General features: G+C 38.5%; 1 protein-coding gene across 6 annotated transcripts; it reads right to left on the bottom strand.

Annotated features, from left to right (window-relative positions):
• Positions 1-12,374: 12,374 nt before the first annotated feature.
• Positions 12,375-16,093, bottom strand: LOC103505360. 6 transcript variants are annotated; one of them, XM_026820702.1, is made up of 4 exons: positions 15,903-16,082; positions 13,813-13,884; positions 12,878-13,460; positions 12,375-12,415 (listed from the first exon to the last, which is right to left on the bottom strand). In XM_026820702.1, exons 3-4 carry the CDS (start codon positions 13,180-13,182, stop codon positions 12,412-12,414), a joined length of 309 nt encoding a protein of 102 aa, XP_026676503.1. In that variant the 5' UTR covers positions 13,183-13,460; positions 13,813-13,884; positions 15,903-16,082; the 3' UTR covers positions 12,375-12,411. The 6 variants fall into 6 exon arrangements, with proteins under 6 accessions (XP_026676503.1, XP_026676505.1, XP_026676504.1 ...); XM_026820704.1 differs by lacking the exon at positions 13,813-13,884 and having other exon boundaries at positions 16,006-16,093; XM_026820703.1 differs by lacking the exon at positions 13,813-13,884 and having other exon boundaries at positions 12,878-13,421; positions 15,883-16,082.
• Between the last annotated feature and the right edge of the window lie 9,379 nt (positions 16,094-25,472).

Here is a 25,472-nt window from a genome sequence, read left to right as displayed (position 1 = left end):
GAACCCTGCCACTTAAAACCCGTCGCTCTTCAAGCTAACTAGGCTGACAATCATGCTCCTTGGGCAGAGTTTATGATGCACCGATTTAGAAAACAAAGAGGTACAGGTACTTAATTTTCCTGAGAGCATTGCCAAATATGTGGGTGGAAGATCTCCTCATATGTGGGTGGAAGATCTCCTCTAGGAGAACCCTGCCACTTAAAACCCGTCGAAAAAAAAAAAAAAAATCTGAAGGAAAAATCTTCAGACTTGCTAAACCTGAGACTAAACCACCCTTTATGTAAAAGGTAATTCTACGTAAAGACCATACTGTATAAATACATATTCCCATATCAGCTGTTGATTTGGTATTTTTTTCGGTGATTACTTAGGACATTGACTGCACTAAGCCAACCGTCTGATAAGCTCCAAACGGCCAAGAGTTAGATGCTTAGAATTTAGACTGCCCATGCTTAAAAATTAGAAATCTTAGAATGTAACCGAATCTCCTAGCTGGTTTTTGTGTGTTGCTGCATTTTTCAAACAGTCCAAACAATAGATCAAAAAACTGGTTTACCAGAAAGTCAGATAGATGAACAGAAGATATAGTTGTTATAGGCACAGAACTTGCCTACTATTAAGGTCAGGCAGTTTCAAAGAAGTGCATTGTATTAAAAGAGATATAATATTCGGAGGAGAAAGTTAGGACATTTCGATTTCTGAAAGAAAGTGTTGCTGCATTTTTCAAACAGTCCAAACAATAGATCAAAAAACTGGTTTACCAGAAAGTCAGATAGATGAACAGAAGATATAGTTGTAGGCACAGAACTTGCCTACTATTAAGGTCAGGCAGTTTCAAAGAAGTGCATTGTAAAAGAGATATAATATTCGGAGGAGAAAGTTAGGACATTTCGATTTCTGAAAGAAAGAAAAAAAAATCAAGCGAAATTTTTAGTTTGAGCTTTTTTAGAATTTGTGCTCTGAATTGCGCAAATTTGAGGCCGAAAAACGCCCGCACACTACTATCACGTCACGTGAGCTCATGTTGGGTCAGAAAGATGTTGTTGAAAGTTTTCCCATAACATTGTAGGTAATTTCGTTCATGATAGCCACACTGCCCTCACGTCACGTGATCTGACGTGATAGTAGCGTGGCTGTCCTGAACGAAATCACCTACAACAGTATGAGAAATCACCTACAATAGTATGGGAAATTACATCTTCTGAGTCCCCATGAGCTCACGTGACGTGACGTGATAGTGTGTTTCTACCTTTATAGCTATATTGGTACTTACATTGCATGTACCAGCACCGCCAGATGACATTGTTGAGTCGAATCTTATCCTTCCACCGGAGTCGAATACCTTTGAACCGGTTCCATTTGGGTGACGTCAGCTTTTGTCTGGGGAAAATTAAAATGAAATTGGCTATTAGAGAAGAAACATATTGGTATTTGATAATAGAACAAAACGCCCGAACCGTACATTTCTCGAGGTTCGGCCGCAGGAGACATTTGATCTACATTTTATAAAGAACCTCTCTGCAAAGTTTGAGTGACCTGGGCACCTGGGCTGAAATGAGAAATTAAGTCCTGAGAAATGCGAACGTTTTCGAGCATATTTGCAAAATTTTCGCCCTCAATAACGGCCGAACTGTACGTTTCTCGAGGTTCGGCCCGAGGAGCTTTTGATCTACATTTTATAAAGAACCTCTCTGCAAAGTTTGGGTGACCTGGGTCGAAAACTAAAGTCCTGAGAAAAGCGGATATTTTCGAGCTTTTGGAGGCAACCGTGCCTTGTAAGCGTTAGGTCGCGGGGTAGATTCCCGCCAGGGGCGAATTTTATTCTAAACAGATATGGTTTGTTCTTGGAACGGCTGGATTTCTCCTATCCTGTCTCTTTTAAAGTTTTGTTTCCTTCGCTCTTTTAAAGCTTTGTTTGGTCATGCCATTCGGCCATTATCCCCGACATTTCATTTATTTTCCAAAACGCCCGAACCGTACATTTCTCGAGGTTCGGCCGCAGGAGACATTTGATCTACATTTTATAAAGAACCTCTCTGCAAAGTTTGAGCGACCTGGGCTGAAATGAAAAATTAAGTCCTGAGAAATGCGAACGTTTTCGAGCATATTTGCAAAATTTTGGCCCTCAATAACGGCCGAACCGTTCATTTCTCGAGGTTCGGCCCGAAGAGACTTTTGATCTACATTTTATAAAGAACCTCTCAGCAAAGTTTGGGTGACCTGTGTCGAAAACTTGATTCCTGAGAAAAGCGGACGTTTTCGAGCTTTTGCAGGCAACCGTGCCTTGTAAGCGTTACGGGGTAGAATCCCGCCAGGGGCGAACTTTAATCTAAGCAGATATAGTTTGTTCTCGGAACGGCTGGATTTCTCATATCCTGTCTCCATTCTCTGTTCGCCCTTTTAAAGCTTTGTTTGGTCATGCCATTCGGCCATTATCCCCGACATTTCATTTATTTTCTTTCTGCGCAGTTCTTTCTGCTCCCCCGCTAGCGCGCTTGCATAGTGGCGCTACCTAACGGACGAAAAAAACAACTGCGTAAAGTCTGATTTTATTTTCCAGAGATGAATATTTTCATTTTATTTTTAAGGGAATTGAACTCACACCTCCAAGGCAAACAAGAATCAAAACCAGTGGGATGAAAAAGAATGAGAGAGAAGAGAGGAAAATAGAATAGAATAGAATATACCTTGTTTATCCTGCCAGAATGAGACTGAAAAGTCCCTTTACTCCCGCAAGTTTTGACCTCAGATTTGGATTTTTCCCAACTTTTTACATAGGAATCAACCTTGTATTTATAATTTTTACCCATTTGCAACTGCTCCATTGTAAGGAAAAGAAATGGGGAACACACAAGGGAGACAGAAAGAAAGAGAAGGGGAGAGAGAGAGAGAGAGCAGAGAGTATTGTTCTTGTTGCTTTCCTTCTACATATTTCTTTTTATCTCCCTTTTTGTCAGAGGGAGAGAGGGAGGGGGAGAGAGAGATATTATAAAGAAACGGAGAGCGAAAGAGAGGTAGGGAAGAAGAGAATGGAGATGATATGAAGAAAGACCGTTGAAGAGTCGCGATTCTTTGAAGAGTCGAGGTTGTACCTACGTTGCCGTGCCCTGTACAACTACAATTTTAGTTGTTTTTAGTTTTGATTTTTCATTCCCCATTTTAGTCTCCCCCGCCTACAAAAGAATCGCGATTCTTTTAGAGTCGTTTCTTTGAGTCGAATATTTGAAAACAATCGAATCGTGGTATTCGAATATTCAAAAAGAGTCGAATATCCCATCCCTACGCAGTCTAAACAAGGTCTTTTTTATATTTCATAGGTATAGTATAAACATATGTAAATAAAAACCCTTGTTAAAATATTAAAAAAAAAAAAATAATAAATACAAAAGTATGTGATAAAGTTGTCTCATGAAAATTGAAAGAATGTCTTATTATTGGGTGACAAATTACAATCACCACTCGAAATCAAAATGACTTTGATCAGGGACGTCTTAAAACCAGAATTCTTCGACTTTTAAACTTGCATCTCATTATTCTTGTGCTCATTTCTTGTTTGTATCGACTGCATCTTGCAGTGTTATTTAGGTATGGGTACAAATTCTTGACATGAGTCCAAGAATGCACTAGCTCGACATACCAGCCTGCCTATGTACCTACTTATTACTTGAGAATCTTGAGATCTCTGTTTGTTTGCCCTTACGCCTAACCCTCTGAGTGAGCTTTTTGTGTATGACCTTAGCAGTTACAGTTCCTTCTATGGAACCTCTTCAAAAAAATCACTGGAGGTGGGTTTCACCAACCTTCTTTTTAACTCCCAACAGCCTGTTAGCGTAACAGCCCTGTTAAGCCTATACAAGTCAAATGGAATTTAACAGGTTTATTAGCTTAACGGGCCTTCTAGGAGCTGAAAAAATATTGGTAAAATCCACCGTGGGAGTATAGAAATGGTGGGATGGATGAGGTAAGGTCGGTATACAAATAACCCAACATGTGTGTGTCTCATTCAATATGTCACTTCAGGGCCGTATCCACGATTTCATTGAGGGGGCCCAAGAGTCAAACCGTAGAGGTGCTCCAAATTTTCGGAGTCCGCCCCACAGTAAAGGAGAAGGATAAAAAGCCCACCTCAAGTTTGGGTGTATTTATTGGTATTGGTAAAGGTAGGGCCATCGGCTTTAATAAACGCCCTTGGTCACTGCGATCTGGTTAGATCTTTTGTGACATTCCCTTTATTTTTTTTCCCTAGAAGAGCCCTGGACTTCTTACGAAGGCCAGGGTTCTTTTAGGACTGATTTCTTTGACTTCTTTAGGTGCTATAATCATCCTTGAGAAGTATATCAGTCGTTTGTGAGAGGCAACACCACATTCACATATGATGTGTTCCGCCGTTTCTGGTGCCTCTTTGCATAGACGGCAGGTAGGTGTCTCAGCTATACCCATTATGTTTAGGTGGTAGTTGAGGCTGCAATGTCCTCTGTGGAGGCCTGTAATTGACCTCAAGTCCTCTTTGCTAAGACAGAGCATTTCTTTTGCTCTTTTGGGCGAATGAGTGATGAACTTTTTCGCTTGTCTATGACCAGAAGGGACTTGGGTGTAGGGGCAAACAGCCCTAAAGGATGAATTAACCTTACGAAAGGAGAAAGAGAAAAGATGAAAGTCGAAGGGGGGGCAAAGGCCCCTCGGCCCTCCCCCTAAAAATACGGCCCTGTGTCACTTGATACATAGGGTTCGTGTGAACAACAGCTGTGTATCTGTCATTACTCCATGGTATTTGAAGCTAGACAGGTAAACAAGTATATCATGTTATGAAATTACATCAGGGTTTAATAAACCCGAGAAATGTCTGTTTTTCCCTATATATCACCTCATGTAGAGGTAGGTCGGTAATACTACGTGAAAATTATTTCCAAACCAAATGTAACACTAGGAACATAGACTCGTAATTAGTTTAGTCATAGAAAAAATCCGTCCTTAGACTAAAAACAGTGAAAGCAAGGCACTCTGTAGAGGGAAGCGATAAATTCAAATAGAGCTGCGATAATAAAGGTAGAAACACACTGCCCTCACTTCACGTGAGCTCACGTGACGTGAGGAAGACTCGTAATTAGTTTAGTCATAGAAAAAATCCGTCCTTAGACTAAAAACAGTGAAAGCAAGGCACTCTGTAGAGGGAAGCGATAAACTCAAATAGAGCTGCGATAATAAAGGTAGAAACACACTGCCCTCACTTCACGTTAGCTCACGTGACGTGAGGGCAGTGTGGCTATCATGAACGAAATATATATTATGGGAGAACTTTGAACCACATCTTTCTGACTCCCCATGAGCGTAAGGGCAGTGTGTTCCTACCTTGAAGCTCTATGATATATGCAGGCGGATTTTTTCGTGTATTTATACACATACTAGCTGAATTCCGCCGCTTCACTCCGGAATCCCGCTTTCTAGGTGTTGTGGTTCAGGAGATAGAGCGATCAGTATGTGAATATAGATACATATACAGTACAGACTAGGTACAAGAAAAATATCGAGTCCAAACCTAAAAGGTAAAGAGAAACGGGGGGGGGGGGGGTCATTACATTGTTAGTATAATCATGACATTGTTATTAAGGGGGTCATGTTTAACTCGAACCTATTAGACCCATTTACATGCCAGTCCCTTGTTGAGATAAGTTATACAAGCAATTGATTGTGAGGTCAGCCCTAGAATTTTTTTCAAAGAGGTTTGACAGAGGGAACTGTAACTGCTATGGTCTTATCGTCCCGAAATCGAAGAGAGAAGGAAGACAGGATAAGAGAAAGCCAGCCGTTCCGAGAACAACATTATCCCATCAGAATAAAATCCGCCCCGGGCGGGAATCGAACCCGCGGCCTAGCGCTTACAAGGCAGACGCACTTACCAACGAAGCTAGGCTGAAGCCCTAGATTTGATTGTCCTAGCGCTTACAAGGCAGACGCACTACCAACTAAGCTAACTAGGCTGGAGCCCTAGATTTGATTGTGGTTAAATGCATCAATTTCTGACACTTGAACACTTTCCTTGGATTCCTTTTCCAAAACCTTGCTCAAGTCAGCCTAGTTAGCTTAGTTGGAAGCGCGTCTGCCTTTTAAGCACTACTTCGAGGGGTTCGATTCCCTCCCGGGACGGATTTTATCCTAAACAAATAAGGTTCGTTCTCGGAATGGCTGGCTTTCTCCTATCCTGTCTTCCTTCTTTCTTGGCTTTCGGGATGTTACTAAAGAGCTTAGCAGTTATACAATGACGTTAAACGTTAAACCCCTTGAAAATGCACTGAAACTCGAAGCTGCGACCTCTAGATTAAAACCCGTGGCTTAACCTGACCAGGTAGGCTATAAGGTGCTCAGTTGATTCATTAGGCATTGGTAGTTATATTACCAGGATTAAATTAATACGTTTAATACTGAGAGATTATGGGACTTGTTATCTGCGATTCTGTGATATACAGGGTGCACGATGTTGAATGATAACAAATACCGGGTGAGAAATCCAGCACTGAAACAAATCGCGTTAAATGTTATATCCGAGCTATCCTTAATTTCAAATTCCCTGTTTTTTCCAAGAGGTTTGATAGAGGGAACTGTAACTGCTCTTATCCTCCGAAAGCGAAGAGAGAAGGAAGACAGGATAGGAGAAAGCCAGCCGCTCAGACAAAGAACCTTATCTGTTTAGGATAAAATTCTCCCCGGCCGAGAAACGAACCCGGGACTTTTTTTAGGGTAGACACGCTACTCTTCAAGCTAACTAGGCTGACAATCATGCTCCTTGGGCAGAGTTTATGATGCACCGATTTAGAAAACAAAGAGGTACAGGTACTTAATTTTCCTGAGAGCATTGCCAAATATGTGGGTGGAAGATCTCCTCATATGTGGGTGGAAGATCTCCTCTAGGAGAACCCTGCCACTTAAAACCCGTCGAAAAAAAAAAATCTGAAGGAAAAATCTTCAGACTTGCTAAACCTGAGACTAAACCACCCTTTATGTAAAAGGTAATTCTACGTAAAGACCACACTGTATAAATACATATTCCAATATCAGCTGATTGGATTGGAAATTGCACTACCGATTTGGCAAATTACAGAAAGGCACGAAATGGTTGATATCTCGGTGGCTCTTTTTAAGGATGTTTGGTAAAGGCAATTGAAACTGCGAAGGTCTTATTGTTCTGAAAGCCAAGAGGGAAGTAAGACAGGATAGGACAAAGCCAGCCGTTCCGAGAACGAACCTTATCAGTTTAGGATAAAATCCGCCCCGGGCAGGAATCGAACCGACCTAGCGCTTACAAGGTAAACGCTCTATTATCCAAGCTAACTATATGCTGTTATTACTTGAGAATCTTGAGATCTCTGTTTGTTTGTCTGTCCGTTTGTTTGATTTGTCAGTCTGCCTATCTGTTCGTCCGTCTGTCTGTTTTTTTTTAGGTAAAGTTTGTATGTGTCGAATCGACCCCAATTTTTCGAAACAAAGAAGTACTGAAGATGCTATCAATCGTTATCAGTCAATTAGTTTGATCGCAATTCCGAGCGCATTTGCCCCTCTTCAATCCTCCCCACCCCCTCTTCGCAATTTAATTCCCTCTCTTTATTAATTAGCCCCCATTGTACTATGGAAGCAAAATTGATAAGAGCAGAATATCGAAGTCAAAAATGATAAGACAATATCGAAAGTGATAAGGCTGATAACAAAATCAATCAGCTGGCAACATTGATAGAGGTATCTATTTCAAGCTTCAAGGCTAAGTTTCAAAAAACAAAAATACCGATCTATTTTATGCCGTAAGCGATAATTTTTGGGGAATTTTTTCAGATTTTCTTTCTCTCGTTTTTTTTTTTTTTTTTTTTTTTTTTTTTTTTTTTTGAGAAGGGAGGAGGCGTTAGATAGGAGGGTATGGAGGGGTAGGATAAAGGAGGGTAACACCAACCCCAAATAAGATTGGGAAAAGGTGCAGTTAAAGAAGAAGAAAAAGACTGGTCAAATAAAAGCAAACTGCCTGTCCTACATTGACAAAAACAGTCCACAAAAACACTGTACCTGCCTGGACTTTTACCCTTTCAACTCTGCAAATAAGGTCACAGCCGGCAATAGGTCACTTCATCTTTTTCCATGGGATCTCAACCAGCTCCTCCATCATCCTCACGAGGCTGAGATCTCAGACGGTCACCCGTCCACATACCAACCACACACGACAACGCTCAACCTCAGTGCTCTGTCGGAGACTGGTTCATTCAAAGTTGGAAAGCTTGCCGATGTCTTTACAATATTGTAATTGAATTATTTATTGAACTTATTACATTTATGTATTTTTTTGTAAACCCATTGGTCAGGGAATTTGTTTACAACGCAGTAAGTTAACATTGTACATAAGTTAGGTGTACCGAGTGCTCAAATGAGGTCAGATAAGACCCCCATTTATGTACCAGACTACATATTATCAGGAGAGAGTATTGGAAAACGGCAACGGAGTAAATATAAAAGTATCAAATGATGTCTTGTTCAACAAAATAATGAAATGATACAGTCGACATGGAGTTTGTCTGATACTTAGATGGTCATCATTTTGAATTTTGATTCACCAACTAGTTGGTAGTTTTGAGCACATCTTTACGATTTCAATCTTTTACGATGGATTCTCACTCCAAACTTCAAAGAGCAAAAATTAATGGAAGTTGCTTTTTTGCAGGGGGGGATCAGATAAGAGTCCGTGCAAGTTGTGCAAAATTTCGAGTCCGGAGTTCTTTTGTGGAATAGGCCTCAGTTATTAGCTTTAGATTAATTTTCAAAAGTACAGAAGGAAGGCGGGGTCCAACACTCTACCAAGTCTACTGGATTATTCAAACCGGGTGGAGACCAACCCATCAGGGAGCTTCCATTATTACCGAGTCCAAGGACCTCTGTATAGAACAAGTTTGTGAAATAATTTAACATTAAGGAAAATCAACGAAGTATAAGGACCTCTGAATGGAAGAATGGAAGAACAAGTTTGTGAAATCTCAAGATCAACAAGGAAAATCAGGAGAAAATATTGCTGAAGACTTTGAAGAGGAGGAGAGAGGAAAACAGAGAAGAATATCTTGTCTCCTGTCGACACCACAGACTGGTTGAACAAACTCATTAAAATATTTTATCAAAGAAAAAAAAAAGTAAAAAAAAGGGCCTTGTAAAAATGGAGGGAGGGATAAGATAGGGTGAGAAAGGGAGAGACAAAACAAGAGAAGAAGAAAGAGAGAAGAAAAAAGAAAGAAAGAACAAGTTTGTGAAATCTCAAGATCAACAAGGAAAATCAGGAGAAAATATTGCTGAAGACTTTGAAGAGGAGGAGAGAGGAAAACGGAGAAGAATATCTTGTCTCCTGTCGACACCACAGACTGGTTGAACAAACTCATTAAAATATTTTATCAAAGAATAGAAAGTAAAAGAAAGGGCCTTGTAAAAATGGAGGGAGGGATAAGATAGGGTGAGAAAGGGAGAGACAAAACACGAGAAGAAGGAGAGAAGAAAAAATAAAGGAAAGAGACAAGATAAGAGGAAGGGAAGAGAAAGAAAAAAATACAGAGAGAAAAAATAAAAAGAGAAGAGAAAGGAAAGAGAAAAGGAAAAAGAAAAGAAATGAAAGGGAAAATAATTAAGAGAAAAAAGAAATAATAAAGAATAGAACGGAAAGGGGAAAGAATAAAGAGAAAAGAAAAAGAAAATAAAAGAGGAATGAAAGAGAAAGAATAGAATGGAGAGAGAGAGAAAGAATAAAAAGAGAAGAGTAAGGAAAGAGAGAAAGAAAAAAAAAGAAGAGAAATAAAAGGAGAGGGAATAAATAAGAGAAGTAAAAGGAAACAAAAAAGAGAAAGGAGAGGGAATAAATAAGAGAAGAGAAAAGAAAGAGAGAAGAGAAAGCTGAACATGATTACTTGATTAATGATTACATAACACTCCTGTTGCTTACATATCATTAGAAATCTTCAAGAATCTTCTATGGACAAATCACCACCATGAAAACACGAAATCTAAATATGTAGAAGAAGAGAACAGAATAAATAGAACATCAATGATGAATAAATTGTAAACAAGCTACATAACATGTTTACTTGTTTACATCTCGTTATGAAGACCACAAGGTTTAATATATTCAGTATTCAGTGTCTGATTCACTATAGACCTCTTGTTTACAAATAATGTAAGTAAACAGCAATTATAAAACAAATAGCCAATAAGTAAAGAGTAGAGAATGTGAAATGAAAATTGATAATCAATTAATCCCACAAAAGAAGACAAATTTCGTCTCCTTCACAGGATATGGGGAATTCTCTTCCTTCCTCTCTTTTTCTCTCTCTCTTCCTCTCTCTCCCTCTCCGTCTCTCTTTCTCTCTCTCTCTCTCTCTCTCTCTCTCTCTCTCTCTCTTTCTCCCTCCCTCTTTCCCCTCCCTCTCTCTCCCCTTTTCTCTATTCCTCTCTAATGACCTCTCTCCCTTCTCAATATGAACAACATGTCTTCAACGCTTTTTGAAATGAAAGAATTATAAGTGTAGGTACCTACTGAATACCTACTTACATAATATGGTAGGTAGCCAGGATACTCACCAAAAAGAAGTATGTACATATGTTCAAGAGAACATAAAACAAGTGAACATTTATCATGTACCCACCTAAAAGAGAGAGCAAGAGGGAAATGAAAATTGATAATCAATTAATCCCACAAAAGAAGACAAATTTCGTCTCCTTCACAGGATATGGGGAATTCTCTTCCTTCCTCTCTCTCTCTTCCTCTCTCTTCTCTCTCTCTCCCTCCCTCTTTCCTCTCCCTCTCTCTCCCCTTTTCTCTATTCCTCTCTAATGACCTCTCTCCCTTCTCAATATGAACAACATGTCTTCAACGCTTTTTGAAATGAAAGAATTATAAGTGTAGGTACCTACTGAATACCTACTTACATAATATGGTAGGTAGCCAGGATACTCACCAAAAAGAAGTATGTACATATGTTCAAGAGAACATAAAACAAGTGAACATTTATCATGTACCCACCTAAAAGAGAGAGCAAGAGGGAGGGGAGAGAGAGAAATGTAAAAAACAACTCTCCATCCAAAAATTGGGTCACTACAACTTATAAATAGATAAGATAATTCAAGAAGGGGGCATTGTAAATTATTGTAACGTACTTAAATAAACTCGTATATTGTCAGTACCTACAAAGAGAGAAAATAATAATAATACTTAATAATAATAATAATAATAATAATAATAATAATAATAATAATAATAATAATAATAATAATAATAATAATAATAATAATAATAATAATAATAATAATAATAATAATAATAATAATAATAATAATAATAATAATAATAATAATAATAATAATAATAATAATAATAATAATAATAATAATAATAATAATAATAATAATAATAATAATAATAATAATAATAATAATAATAATAATAATAATAATAATAATAATAATAATAATAATAATAATAATAATAATAATAATAATAATAATAATAATAATAATAATAATACGTAGTAATAAAAAAAGATAATACCTATGTATGTGGTATGTGTTAAAATTATGTTATTCTTGTTTCTAAATAGTTTTCTGCTGGAAGGGGGGGGGAGGAATCATAAAACATAAGGAGGTACATAATAAAATTACCTACTGATGGAGGTCTTTTTTTTTCCTTTAACCACTACGGACAGTAGGTACGTAGGTAGTTACATAATGTGATAGTATTATAATATCTCAGATTTTTTTGTTTTTACATAGTTTTCTCTGCAGAGAGACCATTACGTTTGGTTTTGTTTTTATCACATCCAAAGTGTCAAGGTTTGATCAGGCTGACCAACAATGCTAAAACCCGTCTCTAATCAGTCATTCCATGGCATTGCTAATATTCTGTTTTTTCTGTATTATAATCAGTTTTTTTTTTTTTTTTTAAATCAATATAATTTGCACTCACATAGTTTGGAATGTGATGAGGGTGGTTAACACTGATTCATTAGGTACAAAGAAAAAAGTTTGATAAAGAGTTTTGATAGAAAATACAGAAATGTAACATTACTTACAACCAATAAACAAGACTTCCACTCCTGGCAACACCAGAGATCTTATCATCACAAAATCAAAGAGAGAAGGATGGGAGAAAGAAAAAAAAATTGAAATGAGGATAAAAGATTAAAAGGATTTATTTTTTCCTTCTCATTCTCATTCTCCTCCTCCTCCTTTTCCTCCTTTTCCTCCTCCTCCTCCTTCTCCTCCTCCTTCTCCTCCTCCTTCTCCTCCTCCTCCTCCTCATTCTTCTTCCTCCTCTTCTTCTTTTTCCTCCTTTCATCTTGGGAAAAAAAAACAACAACAAATAAAACGTTTTCCATAAAGAAGTAGGTAGCTTGAAAAATAAATAACTCACCTATAAGCCAGGGACATACACTCAAACAGTTTGGTAAGAGATGTCTCTATCACACTTGACTTGACCCGGCTCCTTCTTGGCATGATAGTATGGCATTGCTAATATTCTGTTTTTTCTGTATTATAATCGGTTTTTTTTTTTTTTTTTTTTAATCAATATAATTTGCACTCACATAGTTTGGAATGTGATGAGGGTGGACTTCCACTCCTGGCAACACCAGAGATCTTATCATCACAAAATCAAAGAGAGAAGGAAGGGAGAAAGAAAAAAATTGAAATGAGGATAAAAGATTTAATTAGGATTTATTTTTTCCTTCTCATTCTCCTCCTCCTCCTCCTCCTCCTTCTCCTCCTCCTCCTCATTCTTCTTCCTCCTCTTATTCTTTTTCCTCCTTTCATCTTGGAAAAAAAAACAACGACAAATAAAACGTTTTCCATAAAGAAGTAGGTATAAATAACTCACCTATAAGCCAGGGACATACACTCAAACAGTTTGGTAAGAGATGTCTCTATCACACTTGACTTGACCCGGCTCCTTCTTGGCATGATAGCGGATGGTCGAGTATACGGCACAATGGTTGCTGGCTCAATGACCATCTTAATATCATCCTGTGGCACTTGTGGCATAATTTCATCCTCCTCATCATCCACTTCAAACTGAGAGATCATGAAATGTCCCGAGTGGATACTCTCCTTGCGTTTAACATTGTTGTTGTTATTGTAGTTGATGAGTTTGTAATCGTGAGAGTTTATGTTGTACTGAGCCATATTGAGGGGCGGAAAGCTATTGGCTTTATTTTAGCTAAAACACAACTGATTGTCATAGGGGGTTTCTCAAAAACATCACTTGGTTGGATAAGGTAATGATTATATTTATGTTCTGCCCAATAGTACTTAGGCAGGTAGGTAAGTTCTTATAATGATGTAACTCAAGAATCATAGGTTTGATAGCAGCACAGTTAATTGTTCATTGTTTAGAAGGTTAGAATTTAATAGGTAATGTTTATCTGTGAGTTGGAATAAATTTATTAGTAAACAATGTTTATCTGAGAAAAATAAGAGTATAAACTGAAGGTTATTCCTGGTATGAGTAGGTAGCTAGGTAGGTGGCTACTTATAATAGGTAGGTACATAGGTACCTATACTTATTCTGATTGATACAACTAGGTACCTACCAACCAAAATAGATTAGACAACTAGCAACTAGAGCTTGAGAAGGTATACGTAACGACCTACCCAAGAGAAACTTGCTATTTGCCCCTAAGGAGTAATAAAATAAATAGGTTGATGTACCATTTTTATTTTTATTTTTTTTTATTTTTTACATATTATCTCTTTATTAAAAACTACCCTGTTGTTGGTAAGTAGGTACACAACAAAAAATAATTGTGATCTCACCTTTTATTAAAAACATTTTTTCCAAGAAAACATTCACACAAACATCTAAGTAAGTAAGGTATGAAGAGTTTACTGTAGGGTACAAAAAAAAAATAACAATTTGCCATTGAAAAGGAGGAAAAAAAACAGCCCTTGATTTTGATAAGCAAATCTCTCAAGGGCAGCCATTCTGCTCTCATGTTAGAGTTTATCAAAGTCCAACAAGTCGCAATATTCATAGAACACAATAAATTGACAAGGTCTTTTGTCTCTCAAAAAAAACAGCCCTTGATTTTGATAAGCAAATCTCTCAAGGGCAGCCATTCTGCTCTCATGTTAGAGTTTATCAAAGTCCAACAAGTTGCAATATTCATAGAACACAATAAATTGACAAGGTCTTTTGTCTCTTCGATCAATAGCAGAGGTCAAAATACTTGAATCAGAACAAACATGTCATTCATCAGGGGAGAGCTGAACGAGGAAAGGACTTTTCAGTTCTGTCCAGAAAGAACAAGGTGGAGAGCCTTTAGGGTAGGCCTCTACCTGACTTAAAATAAAATAAATAGAGGTATTTAAGTAAGTAGCCTGCATCAAACCTTAGCAGTTACGACAAAATCCCTCGGGATGACACTTTTTTTATATTTTCCCATTATAGGTTCAAAAATATCCCACAAACACAAATCTAATAATCCTATGTTTATGGAATTTTAACCCCTCTTACCATCTCTTGTCTTGGTTCATTGCTAGTTTCCCTTCGTTTCAGATGATGTGTGTGTGTATTGCATCCCCCCAGCTACTGCCACTTTTGAATCATAATATTTCAAAACAGAAAACCCAAAAATTGATCCTCTAATCTCATGTCTTCTTTCTATTAACCTTTCTCAAAAAACATTGCCCTGATACCAATGGGAGTAGGAAATATCCAAATATCTTATCTTATATTCCTCCCTATAGTAATTCCCGAGTAAAGGCCTAGACACACCAAAAAACCGCTGAGTATTACAACCCATGTTTATATGAGAGCTGACACACCAAAACCGCTGAGGTTTCCCGCACGGCGACCGCTGCGGTTTCCGAGACCTAACCTCAAACTTCGATTTCTTCAAAGGCAATCAAGCCAGAAATGCCGTGCGGTTTTGCGTTCTTTTTTGTTTGTTTACATTTTTTGTTCCATAGAGGAAAAGCATTTCTTTGGGTATCCCGGGACTTTTCAAATTTGTTGAAAGTTGGAAAGTTTCCAAGACTCTATGTTCATCAAGCCCCAGCTGAATTGGTATGCATCCACTAGGAATTGGTCCATAGTATTAATTATTATCAAAATTTCAAGGGATAAAGAAAATACAAATTTTCGACTTTTGAAAAAATTTGAAAAGACGCGGTTGAATTTCTTGGTAGTAGTCCAAAGAAGAATAAAAAATAACTCCTGCCGCTAGCGGCGAAATTCATCGCAAGAAAAAAATCGCTTGGTTGCCGCGCGGCAGCCGCAAAATAAAAACCGTGCGGTTTTGGTGTGTCTAGGCCTTTATACTGGTTGTGGATAAACTTGTTTTGGTCCTATTTACTACAGAACAACAAGGTTGTGGTTATGTACCGGGTTGAGATGAGCTCGGACTAGGTGAGACAGGATATTGCAGGGTTGTCCAACCCACGGCCCGTGAGCTGCATGCAGCCCACAAACTCTAGGACTGAAGATTACATCAATGTTTGGTAGTTCATACATGTGCCCACCAACTTTCTACCTTGATCTCTTGTGGCCCTCGGGTGCACAAAGGTTGGACAACCCCGGGATATTATTACCAACCTTGCCTTCCTCAACCCGGTACTTACATAACCACAACCTAATTTGTAGAATAGGTACACTGAAGACCACAAACTTACACAAGAATTCAATCTGAGCTGCATGCAGCCCACAAACTCTAGGACTGAAGATTACATCAATGTTTGGTAGTTCATACATGTGCCCACCAACTTTCTACCTTGGTCTCTTGTGGCCCTCGGGCGCACAAAGGTTGGACAACCCTGGGATATTATTACCAACCTTGCCTTCCTAAACCCGGTACATAACCACAACCTAATTTGTAGAATAAGTACACTGAAGACCACAAACTTACACGAGAATTTAATAGTGACAGAACAAAATATTTTCAATTTTTCACAATGTAATCTCTTGAGATAAAATTATTATTTTGAAAGAACAAAGAAACACTCACTCACAGTTTAAAGTAGCACACACTTGCTAAAAATAAATACTGCACAGAAAATTTCCAAGATCAAAGTCTACAAATTTAACTTGTTTTTTTATTGAACAAATAATCAACAGGTTGTATTAAAGAATTTAATAGTGACAGAACAAAATATTTTCAATTTTTCACAATGTAATCTCTTGAGATAAAATTATTATTTTGAAAGAACAAAGAAACACTCACTCACAGTTTAAAGTAGCACACACTTGCTAAAAATAAATACTGCACAGAAAATTTCCAAGATCAAAGTCTACAAATTTAACTTGTTTTTTTATTGAACAAATAATCAACAGGTTGTATTAAAACTAGACTAGACACTGTTATGTAAGGTTATTTGAAACGAAATAGAGGATCTAATTCCTATCCATTGGTAATTTGGTTTGTATGTTATTTATAGAAGATTAAAAATCACTGTCAGAGAGATTAAAAATTATTTATCGAGTGAAGAGAAGAAATAAAACTAATCACCTCTCTCAAGCTCTTCTTATCACTAATCACTGTCAGAGAGATTAAAAATTATTTATCGAGTGAAGAGAAGAAATAAAACTAATCACCTCTCTCAAGCTCTTCTTATCACTTATCAAAAATTCGACAAAAGAAAACGACCGTGTCAAAAACAAAACATTCCTGAGGACTTCGGAAAAGTTCGTGCATCTCCGTAGTTCTTATCGCTCAAGGAGGTAGGAGAACATTGGACAAAGCATACACACCCGCAAAATAGTGAAGCCAACTTTTCAGATCTCAGGACCGGTCCACAGATTCTCGTTAAATTCAATGTAGCGCTAGGTCGCATGTTCGATTACCGCCCGGGGCCTATTTTATCCTAAACAGATAAAGTTCGTTCTCGGAACGGCTGGTTTTCTCCTATCCAGTCTTTCTTCTCCCTTCGTTTTCGGGATTTCGGGACGATAAGACCCTAGCAGTTACAGGTCCCTCTATCAAACCTCTTAAAAAAAAACATAGACTCACTGTACCTAAGACACTGGTACCTACCTACCAAAATAATTATGTGTGGGTACCTAGAAAATATTGAAAATCACATTATTAGTTAGGTTTAGGTACCTGACTACCTACCTTAGTTATTATCAGTAGATAGGTACCTTTATATCAGTAAGTAGGTACCTTATTCACGGGGCTGTCAAATTTTATCTACTCTGCCAGTACACTCTGTCTTCCTTCTCTCTTCGATTTTCGGGACGATAAGACCATAGCAGTTACAGTTCCCTCTGTCAAACCTCTTTAAAAAAAAAAAAAAGTTCAAATTTAGAGCACACGTACGTAAATTTAAACATTTAATGATGTAAACTAGATGAGGTAAATTAGATTATTTATTGTGGAAATTTATTGTTGTGAAACTCATCTATTGTAGGAGGTCTACCTCCTGGGAAGAAGATAAAAGTACCACCTAGATTTAAATGCCCGATTGCACCTTTCTCGCCTCGATTGTGGCCCTTGTACCCTAAACCAATGCACCATGGAAATCATTCATGGGAAGCTTTATCAATTAACATTCGACAGTAAATTACTTTTAGCCAGTCCAGTTAGCTTGGTGGGTAGCGCGCCTGCCTTGTAAGCGCTAGGTCCTGGGTTGAATTCCCGCCCGGGGTAAACTTTATCCTAAACAGATAAGGGTTCGTTCTCGGAACGGCTGTCTTCCTCCTATCCTTCTCTCTTCGCTTTCGGGACGTTAAGACTTCCGTTGTTATTGTCCATCGAACAAACCTCTTCAGCCTCAACAACGATGGCTGGAGCTTGTCCCCAAATGGAGAGAAAAAATAAATACATAATAATAAAAACATTTTTTTTTTTCAAGAGCACCCGGGACGGGAGATAAACAGGGACGTTAAAAAGGTTGCCAGTCATGTTACCTTTTTTAAAACACTTGGACCTTTTTCTAATCTTCTTAGAAAGTGATAAGGAAACGCTCTCTAAACAAAGCATATTTTTTTTCTTTCTCTCTTCATCTTTTTCTTATCAGTCGATTTTTTTTTTTTATTTTACATTGAGATAAGCAGAGGTTAAATTAGATGAGCTACCTAGGCAGGTGGGTACCTTTTATTGTAATCTTGACTTTAGAAGAAAAACGCTCAGGTAGTTGGATTTTTTTTTTCTTTCAAAGAACAATAGGCAATGAAAAGGTAATTTATTTGAGATAAATATATTTTCCACCTTTCTACTGATGAACCTTTACCAACATAAAACTCTGATAACAGAGATTACGGCATCAGATGGGGTCGGCGTTTGTCGTCGGCCTCTCAATCAGTTTTAGAGTGATCGTTTTGAGGCCAACTGGTTTTGGCTAAACAAAATTTTCCGAGTGGGATGCCCTTCGCACTGAATCTTCGCTATTGATATCTATAGATAGCGTGAGGAAATTTGGGCTAGCCTTCTCCCTGTTTGTAGACCCCTAACTAGACGCTGATCTACTCTCTGTTTATAGCCCGTCAGCCAGACTTTGTACAAACTTACCTAAATGTAAAAAAAAGGTTTGGTACTGAGGCAAAAATGGGCATTGAGCCCGTGCCGCGTGCAAGACCAGTGTAGTTATCATTGAGTCATGGAAACTTACCCCCTTTAGTGTTCAGTTACAATTAGGAGAATACTTTTTGAAAAGTTTTGCCTGCGGCGCTCAAAATTCGATTGGACTCCATTTATTTCTGAAAAGTTGGGGGGGTGCTCCCCTATGTACATATGTGGCCCGCGAAGTACCTCCGAAAGTAGCATGTGGCCCGCATACACATGGAAGTTGGAAACCCCTGCCCTATAGGGTGTAGGTACCTATATATAGGTACCTACACTACCTACTTCATTTCACAATCCACATTGTTAAACATGCGAGATTTTACATTTTTTTTTTTTCTTCTGGAGGTTTAGGTTCCTTTTCCCTTAGATCTTAGCTCAGACAGCGGAGATAGCACGTTGAATGTACAGGTCCCCGATGGATCACTCAAGTACCCACGTTACTGAAGCCCACCTCTGTGGCCGAGTGGTCAAGAGCACTGCCTCTCAACCTGGAGGTGCTGGGTTCGAAAATTTTCTTACCAAACTTTTCCATTCTTAATTTAAGAGGCATGAGTGTAAATACATAGGTAATAATATCTAATTTAAGTAGGTAGTGGTAAAAAATATACCTAAATAGATAGGTACCTACCGAAAGTTCCTGTGAAGGACTCACGGGTCAAAGGTCATTCGTTTGTTCACTCATTTATTTGCGTTAACCTAAAGCGCCTAAAGCGTTAACCTCGCCTAGCAAATAGGCATTCAGAATTTTTCCACTTTTCTCTACGACAAATCGTTCTTGAGATATTTTGTTCACAACTTTTCTACTTTTTCCCATTTAAACCTGTAGTACGTAACGTACAGACCATGGGCTAATAATCACTTTTTTGACATCAAGGGATCCCAAAATGGATATTTCCAACCATTTCCCGATTTTGAAAATTTGGACCGATTGCAATACTTTATACTTTCAATACTAGTATAGCTCGCTATACTATAGTAATAGGAAGTAAAAAAGGGCGAAGTTATTTTTAATCGATTTCTCAGAACTTCCAAGCGGCTTTACCCGTCACCCGTGAATCAAACAAAAGCTTTTTTTTTTATCAAGAGATAAATAATATAGGATCATATGAAGCTTTTTATCAAGAGGTAAATATTATAGGATCATATGAAGCTTTTTATCAAGAGATAAATAGAGTAGGATCATCGCAAACGTTGTTTACAATCGGAAAGTTCATTTTTTGATATTTGATTCGAATCGACAATATTATTTCTATGCAAGGGTAAAGCAGAAAAACAATGGATTTTATCTATTCCATTTTCGTTTTATTTGACTTTATTAAACAGACAAGGTTACGTTCTCGGAACGGCTGGTTTTCTCCTATCCTTTCTTCCCTCTCTGTTCGCTTTAGGGACGATAAGACCTCCATTGTTACAGTTTCGGCAGTTTCCACTGTCGAACCTCTCTTTTTCTCTCGCGAAACAAACAAACTTGGACCTCCGGAGTGCAAGCCTAGTGTAATACTCTGATTAGCCAAATAGTTTTCCTATCAAATGCAAAGGGCACCTACAGACTCTGGAACCCATGCTGTGTTTTGAGTAAAAATAAGTTCAAATCTACAATGCAGAGAACAAAATAGATACAACTACCTAAGAGTAGGTACCTATGTACCTTCTATCAATATTGCACAGGTAGCTACACTACCTACAGCGTCTTTTAATTCACCCTAAAAGTAGGTAGCTATAGGTAGATGGTAGGGTAGGGTGGGGCAAAGGTACGCAATGGGGCAAAGGAACGCATTTGACTTTTTTTACTTTTTGATCAATATTTCAGTTTTGAGTAACTTTTTTTCAGTCGAATCAAATGTCATTTTGAAGAAAACAAAATTATCTGTAAGATGGTTTTGGTTTTAAGTTTATAAGTCAAACGAGAAAAAATACAAAAATCACAGAAAAAAAAGTGCGAACCTTTGCCCCACGCTACCCTACCTAGCTATAAGGGCTCTCTGAGTTATTAGAACTGAAAACTTCACATGCCTTATCAACTGAACGCTAGTCCCTATAGCAGGGGTTTCCAACTAACGGCTCGCGGGCCACATGTGGCCCGCCAGACCATTTTTGTGGCCCGCGAAGCTTTTTGGGATTTGTACAAACTTGCCTCTTCTTCTTTTTCTTCTTCACCTTTTCCCATGTTCAGATGGGGTCGGCGTTTGTCGTCGGCCTCTCAATCAGTTTTAGAGTGATCGTTTTGAGGCCAACTGGTTTTGGCTAAACAAAATTTTCCGAGTGGGATGCCCTTCGCACTGAATCTTCGCTATTGATATCTATAGATAGCGTGAGGAAATTTGGGCTAGCCTTCTCCCTGTTTGTAGACCCCTAACTAGACGCTGATCTACTCTCTGTTTATAGCCCGTCAGCCAGACTTTGTACAAACTTACCTAAATGTAAAAAAAAGGTTTGGTACTGAGGCAAAAATGGGCATTGAGCCCGTGCCGCGTGCAAGACCAGTGTAGTTATCATTGAGTCATGGAAACTTACCCCCTTTAGTGTTCAGTTACAATTAGGAGAATACTTTTTGAAAAGTTTTGCCTGCGGCGCTCAAAATTCGATTGGACTCCATTTATTTCTGAAAAGTTGGGGGGGTGCTCCCCTATGTACATATGTGGCCCGCGAAGTACCTCCGAAAGTAGCATGTGGCCCGCATACACATGGAAGTTGGAAACCCCTGCCCTATAGGGTGTAGGTACCTATATATAGGTACCTACACTACCTACTTCATTTCACAATCCACATTGTTAAACATGCGAGATTTTACATTTTTTTTTTTTCTTCTGGAGGTTTAGGTTCCTTTTCCCTTAGATCTTAGCTCAGACAGCGGAGATAGCACGTTGAATGTACAGGTCCCCGATGGATCACTCAAGTACCCACGTTACTGAAGCCCACCTCTGTGGCCGAGTGGTCAAGAGCACTGCCTCTCAACCTGGAGGTGCTGGGTTCGAAAATTTTCTTACCAAACTTTTCCATTCTTAATTTAAGAGGCATGAGTGTAAATACATAGGTAATAATATCTAATTTAAGTAGGTAGTGGTAAAAAATATACCTAAATAGATAGGTACCTACCGAAAGTTCCTGTGAAGGACTCACGGGTCAAAGGTCATTCGTTTGTTCACTCATTTATTTGCGTTAACCTAAAGCGCCTAAAGCGTTAACCTCGCCTAGCAAATAGGCATTCAGAATTTTTCCACTTTTCTCTACGACAAATCGTTCTTGAGATATTTTGTTCACAACTTTTCTACTTTTTCCCATTTAAACCTGTAGTACGTAACGTACAGACCATGGGCTAACTACATAATATTAGGACAGGGTACCTAAGGGGTATTTAGGTACAAGGGAGGATTCCATACCTCACAATGCAATCCCAAATGAAGAAACATTTCAGATTTGGGTTTACCTTTCACTTCATACCTACTTCCGAGAAGATACCTAATTATGAGCAGACAAAATGTTTAGACCAGTTTTGGTGTAAAGGGGTGAAGAGAAAATTTGAGCGGTAATTTTGGCATCTCCACCAAAATGTAGGTGGTACATATAACTATCTACTTCACCTATTTCTCGAAAGGTAATACGTGTAATAATGGTACTAATTTAATGAGAATTTAAACATAGGTACCTAATATGAGTATGTTCAACCTACCTCGGTGGTGTAGTGGTCAAGACGCTCGCTTGTTAAACAGGAGGGCGTGGGTTCAATCCCAGCCGAGGTATGGAATTTTATCCTCATATAATTTGAGAATTTGACCACAATAATAGTAGTAGCCTACTGCTGGAGTAAAGGGACTTTTCAGTCCTATGCGAGCAGTATAAATAAGCACTATTATTATTATTATTATTATGGCCTTTATTTTCACATTCATACAAGAACGGTACACACTGCCCATCTATCCGGGAACAATCAATGTTCCAAAGGATAGGTGGGTTGGAAATTTTGAACAGTCGTAGTTGACACAACTTGGAGTCAGCCGTCTTGAGGGCCATGTTGTCTTGGACTTTACGGAAACCTCTTGACGGAGAAAACAGATTATTATTATTATTATTATTATTATTTTTTTTTTTTTCATTTTTATTTTATTATTGTTGAGGTTTCATTTTTATTGAGGTTTGATAGAGAGAACTGTAACTCCTAAGGTCTTGTCGTCTCAAAATCGAAGAGAGAAGGAAGACAGAATAGGAGAAAGTCAGCCGTTCTGAGAGCGAACATTATCCGTTCAGGATACAATCCGCCCTGGGCGGGAATCGGCCAAGCGCTTACAAGGCAGACGCCGCGTCCACAAAGTGAGTTTAAACTTTGTTAAAGTTTTAATCTCGGTTTAAGCAATCTGATTGGCTAATGTTTTAAATTTTAAAACATTAACCAATCAGATTGCTTAAGGCCAGCCTAGTTAGCTTAGTTGGTAGTGCGTCTGCCTAATAAGCGCTAGGCCGCGGGTTCGATTCCCGCCCGGGGCGGATTTTATTCTGATGGGATAATATTCATTCTCGGAACGGCTGGCTTCCTCCTATCCTGTCTTCCTCCTCTCTTCGATTTCGGGACCATAAGACCATAGCAGTTACAGTTCCCTCTGTCAAACCTCTTAAAAAAAAAAAAAAAAGATTGCTTAATCCGAGAGTTAATCTTAGCTGATTGGACTCTCAACCCGTCGACAAAATTCTGGATACGGCCCGAATTTAAACTCACTTTGTAAACCCGGCCATTACTGTTAGAATTGGCCCCCGGGGCCCGGTTAGGTTATAACTTATAAACGACCCTGTTCCTCATTTCCCATAACACAGGGGGTTTCTCTTATCTTTCCATTCAAAGGTTACAGAACCTTTTCATTGTCTACAGGTGCATACAGGGTTAGACGTGGCACCCGATCAAAACAAAAAGTGAATGGGGTGACTGCTTTTTTTTCCTTCTTCTTATTCGCGTGTTCGATTCCCGCCCGGAGCGGATTTTATCCTGATGGGATAATGTTCGTTCTCGGAACGGCTGGCTTTCTCCTGTCTTCCTTCTCTCTTCGATTTTGGGACGATAAGATAGCAGTTACAGTTCCCTCTGTCAAACCTCTTAAAAAAAAAAAAATCTTCCTATTCTTTTTGAGGTTTGATAGAAAAAATTGCTAAGGTCCCTTTTTTGGTAGGTCCTTTGACTGACTTGTAAAATCAATAGTAGCCAGCCTACTTAGCTTAAAAGGTAGTGCGCCAGCCTTGTAAGCCCTAGATCCTTTATCCTCTAAACAGACAAGGTTACGTTCTCGGAACGGCTGGTTTTCTCCTATCCTTTCTTCCCTCTCTGTTCGCTTTAGGGACGATAAGACCTCCGTTGTTACAGTTTCCACTGTCGAACCTCTCTTTTTCTCTCGCGAAAAAAACTTGGACCACCGGAGTGCAAGCCTAGTGTCTAATACTCTGATTAGCCAAATAGTTTTCCTATCAAATGCAAAGGGCACCTACAGACTCTGGAACCCATGCCGTGTTTTGAGTAAAAATAAGTTCAAATTTAGAGCATACGTACGTAAATTTAAACATTTAATGATGTACTAGATGAGGTAAATTATATTATTTATTGTGGAAATTTATTGTTGTGAAACTCATCTATTGTAGGAGGTCTACCTCCTGTGAAGAAGATAAAAGTACCTCCTAGATTTGAATGCCCGATTACACCTTTCTTGCCTCGATTGTGACCGTTGTACCGTAAACCCGTGCACCATGGAAATCATGGAAGCTTTATCAATTAACATTCGACAGTAAATTATTTTTAGCCAGTCCAGTTAGCTTGGTGGGTAGCGCGCCTGCCTTGTAAGCGCTAGGTCCTGGGTTGAATTTCCGCCCGGGGTAAACTTTATCCTAAACCTAAACAGATAAGGGTTCGTTCCTAAACCTAAACAGATTTAGGACCTAAACAGATAAGGGTTCGTTCTCGGAACGGCTGTCTTCATCCTATCCTTCTCTCTTCGCTTTCGGGACGTTAAGAGCTCCGTTGTTACAGGACATCGAACAAACCTCTTCAGCCTCAACAAAGTTGGCTGGAGCTTGTCCCTAAAGTTAATTTAAACAATAGAAGTTCGAATTTTAAGTACTACAGCCATTATACACTTCTCTTGAAACGTAAATGTAGCTTCAATTTCCAGCTATGGATGTCCAATATTCTAATTCAGTTAGACATACATGATACATAACTATATCTATTTCTACTTTCATGTACCCCTATAATAATTTCAGATAATTATTTAAAAAACATTAATCAAGAAAATATTTCTTGTATATCAACAAAAATAAATATCAACAAATATTTCATTTTTTCAACAACTAAAAAAGGGGTATAAATTGGTGAGCTTTCGATACCACTTAGGGCACCATTGTCAAATCAAGATGAACAAAGGTGTCTTCATCAGAAGAAGAAAATGTTCATCATTTTCAACAACTAAAAAAGGGGTATAAATTGGTGAGCTTTCGATACCACTTAGGGCACCATTGTCAAATCAAGATGAACAAAGGTGTCTCCATCAGAAGAAAAAAATGTTCATCATATATATTTGGGTAAACAGACCAACAATAGGAATTTTACCATGTAATTTCATCCTCGTTTCTTGGAGAAATTGAATTGGAGCCCCAGGCTCAGGGACCTCAGGGTGATAGAAAATGACTTGGCTATTTTCCTAGCACTTCATCTCTTTACCATGTAATTTCATCCTCGTTTCTTGGAGAAATTGAATTGGAGCCCCAGGCTCAGGGACCTCAGGGTGATAGAAAATGACTTGGATATTTTCCTAGATCACTTCATCTTTAAAATCCGCCCCGGGCGGGAATCGAACCCGCGGCCTAGCGCTTACAAGGCAGACGCACTACCAACCAAGCTAACTAGGCTGGCCAACTAGCAAAAGAATAACATCCAAAGAT

Source organism: Diaphorina citri, unplaced genomic scaffold, assembly GCF_000475195.1.
Source record: "Diaphorina citri unplaced genomic scaffold, Diaci psyllid genome assembly version 1.1 scaffold168, whole genome shotgun sequence".
NCBI lineage: Eukaryota > Metazoa > Arthropoda > Insecta > Hemiptera > Psyllidae > Diaphorina > Diaphorina citri.
Note: the sequence above shows the minus strand (reverse complement) of the source record. Positions and strands in the feature narration are given on the sequence as shown.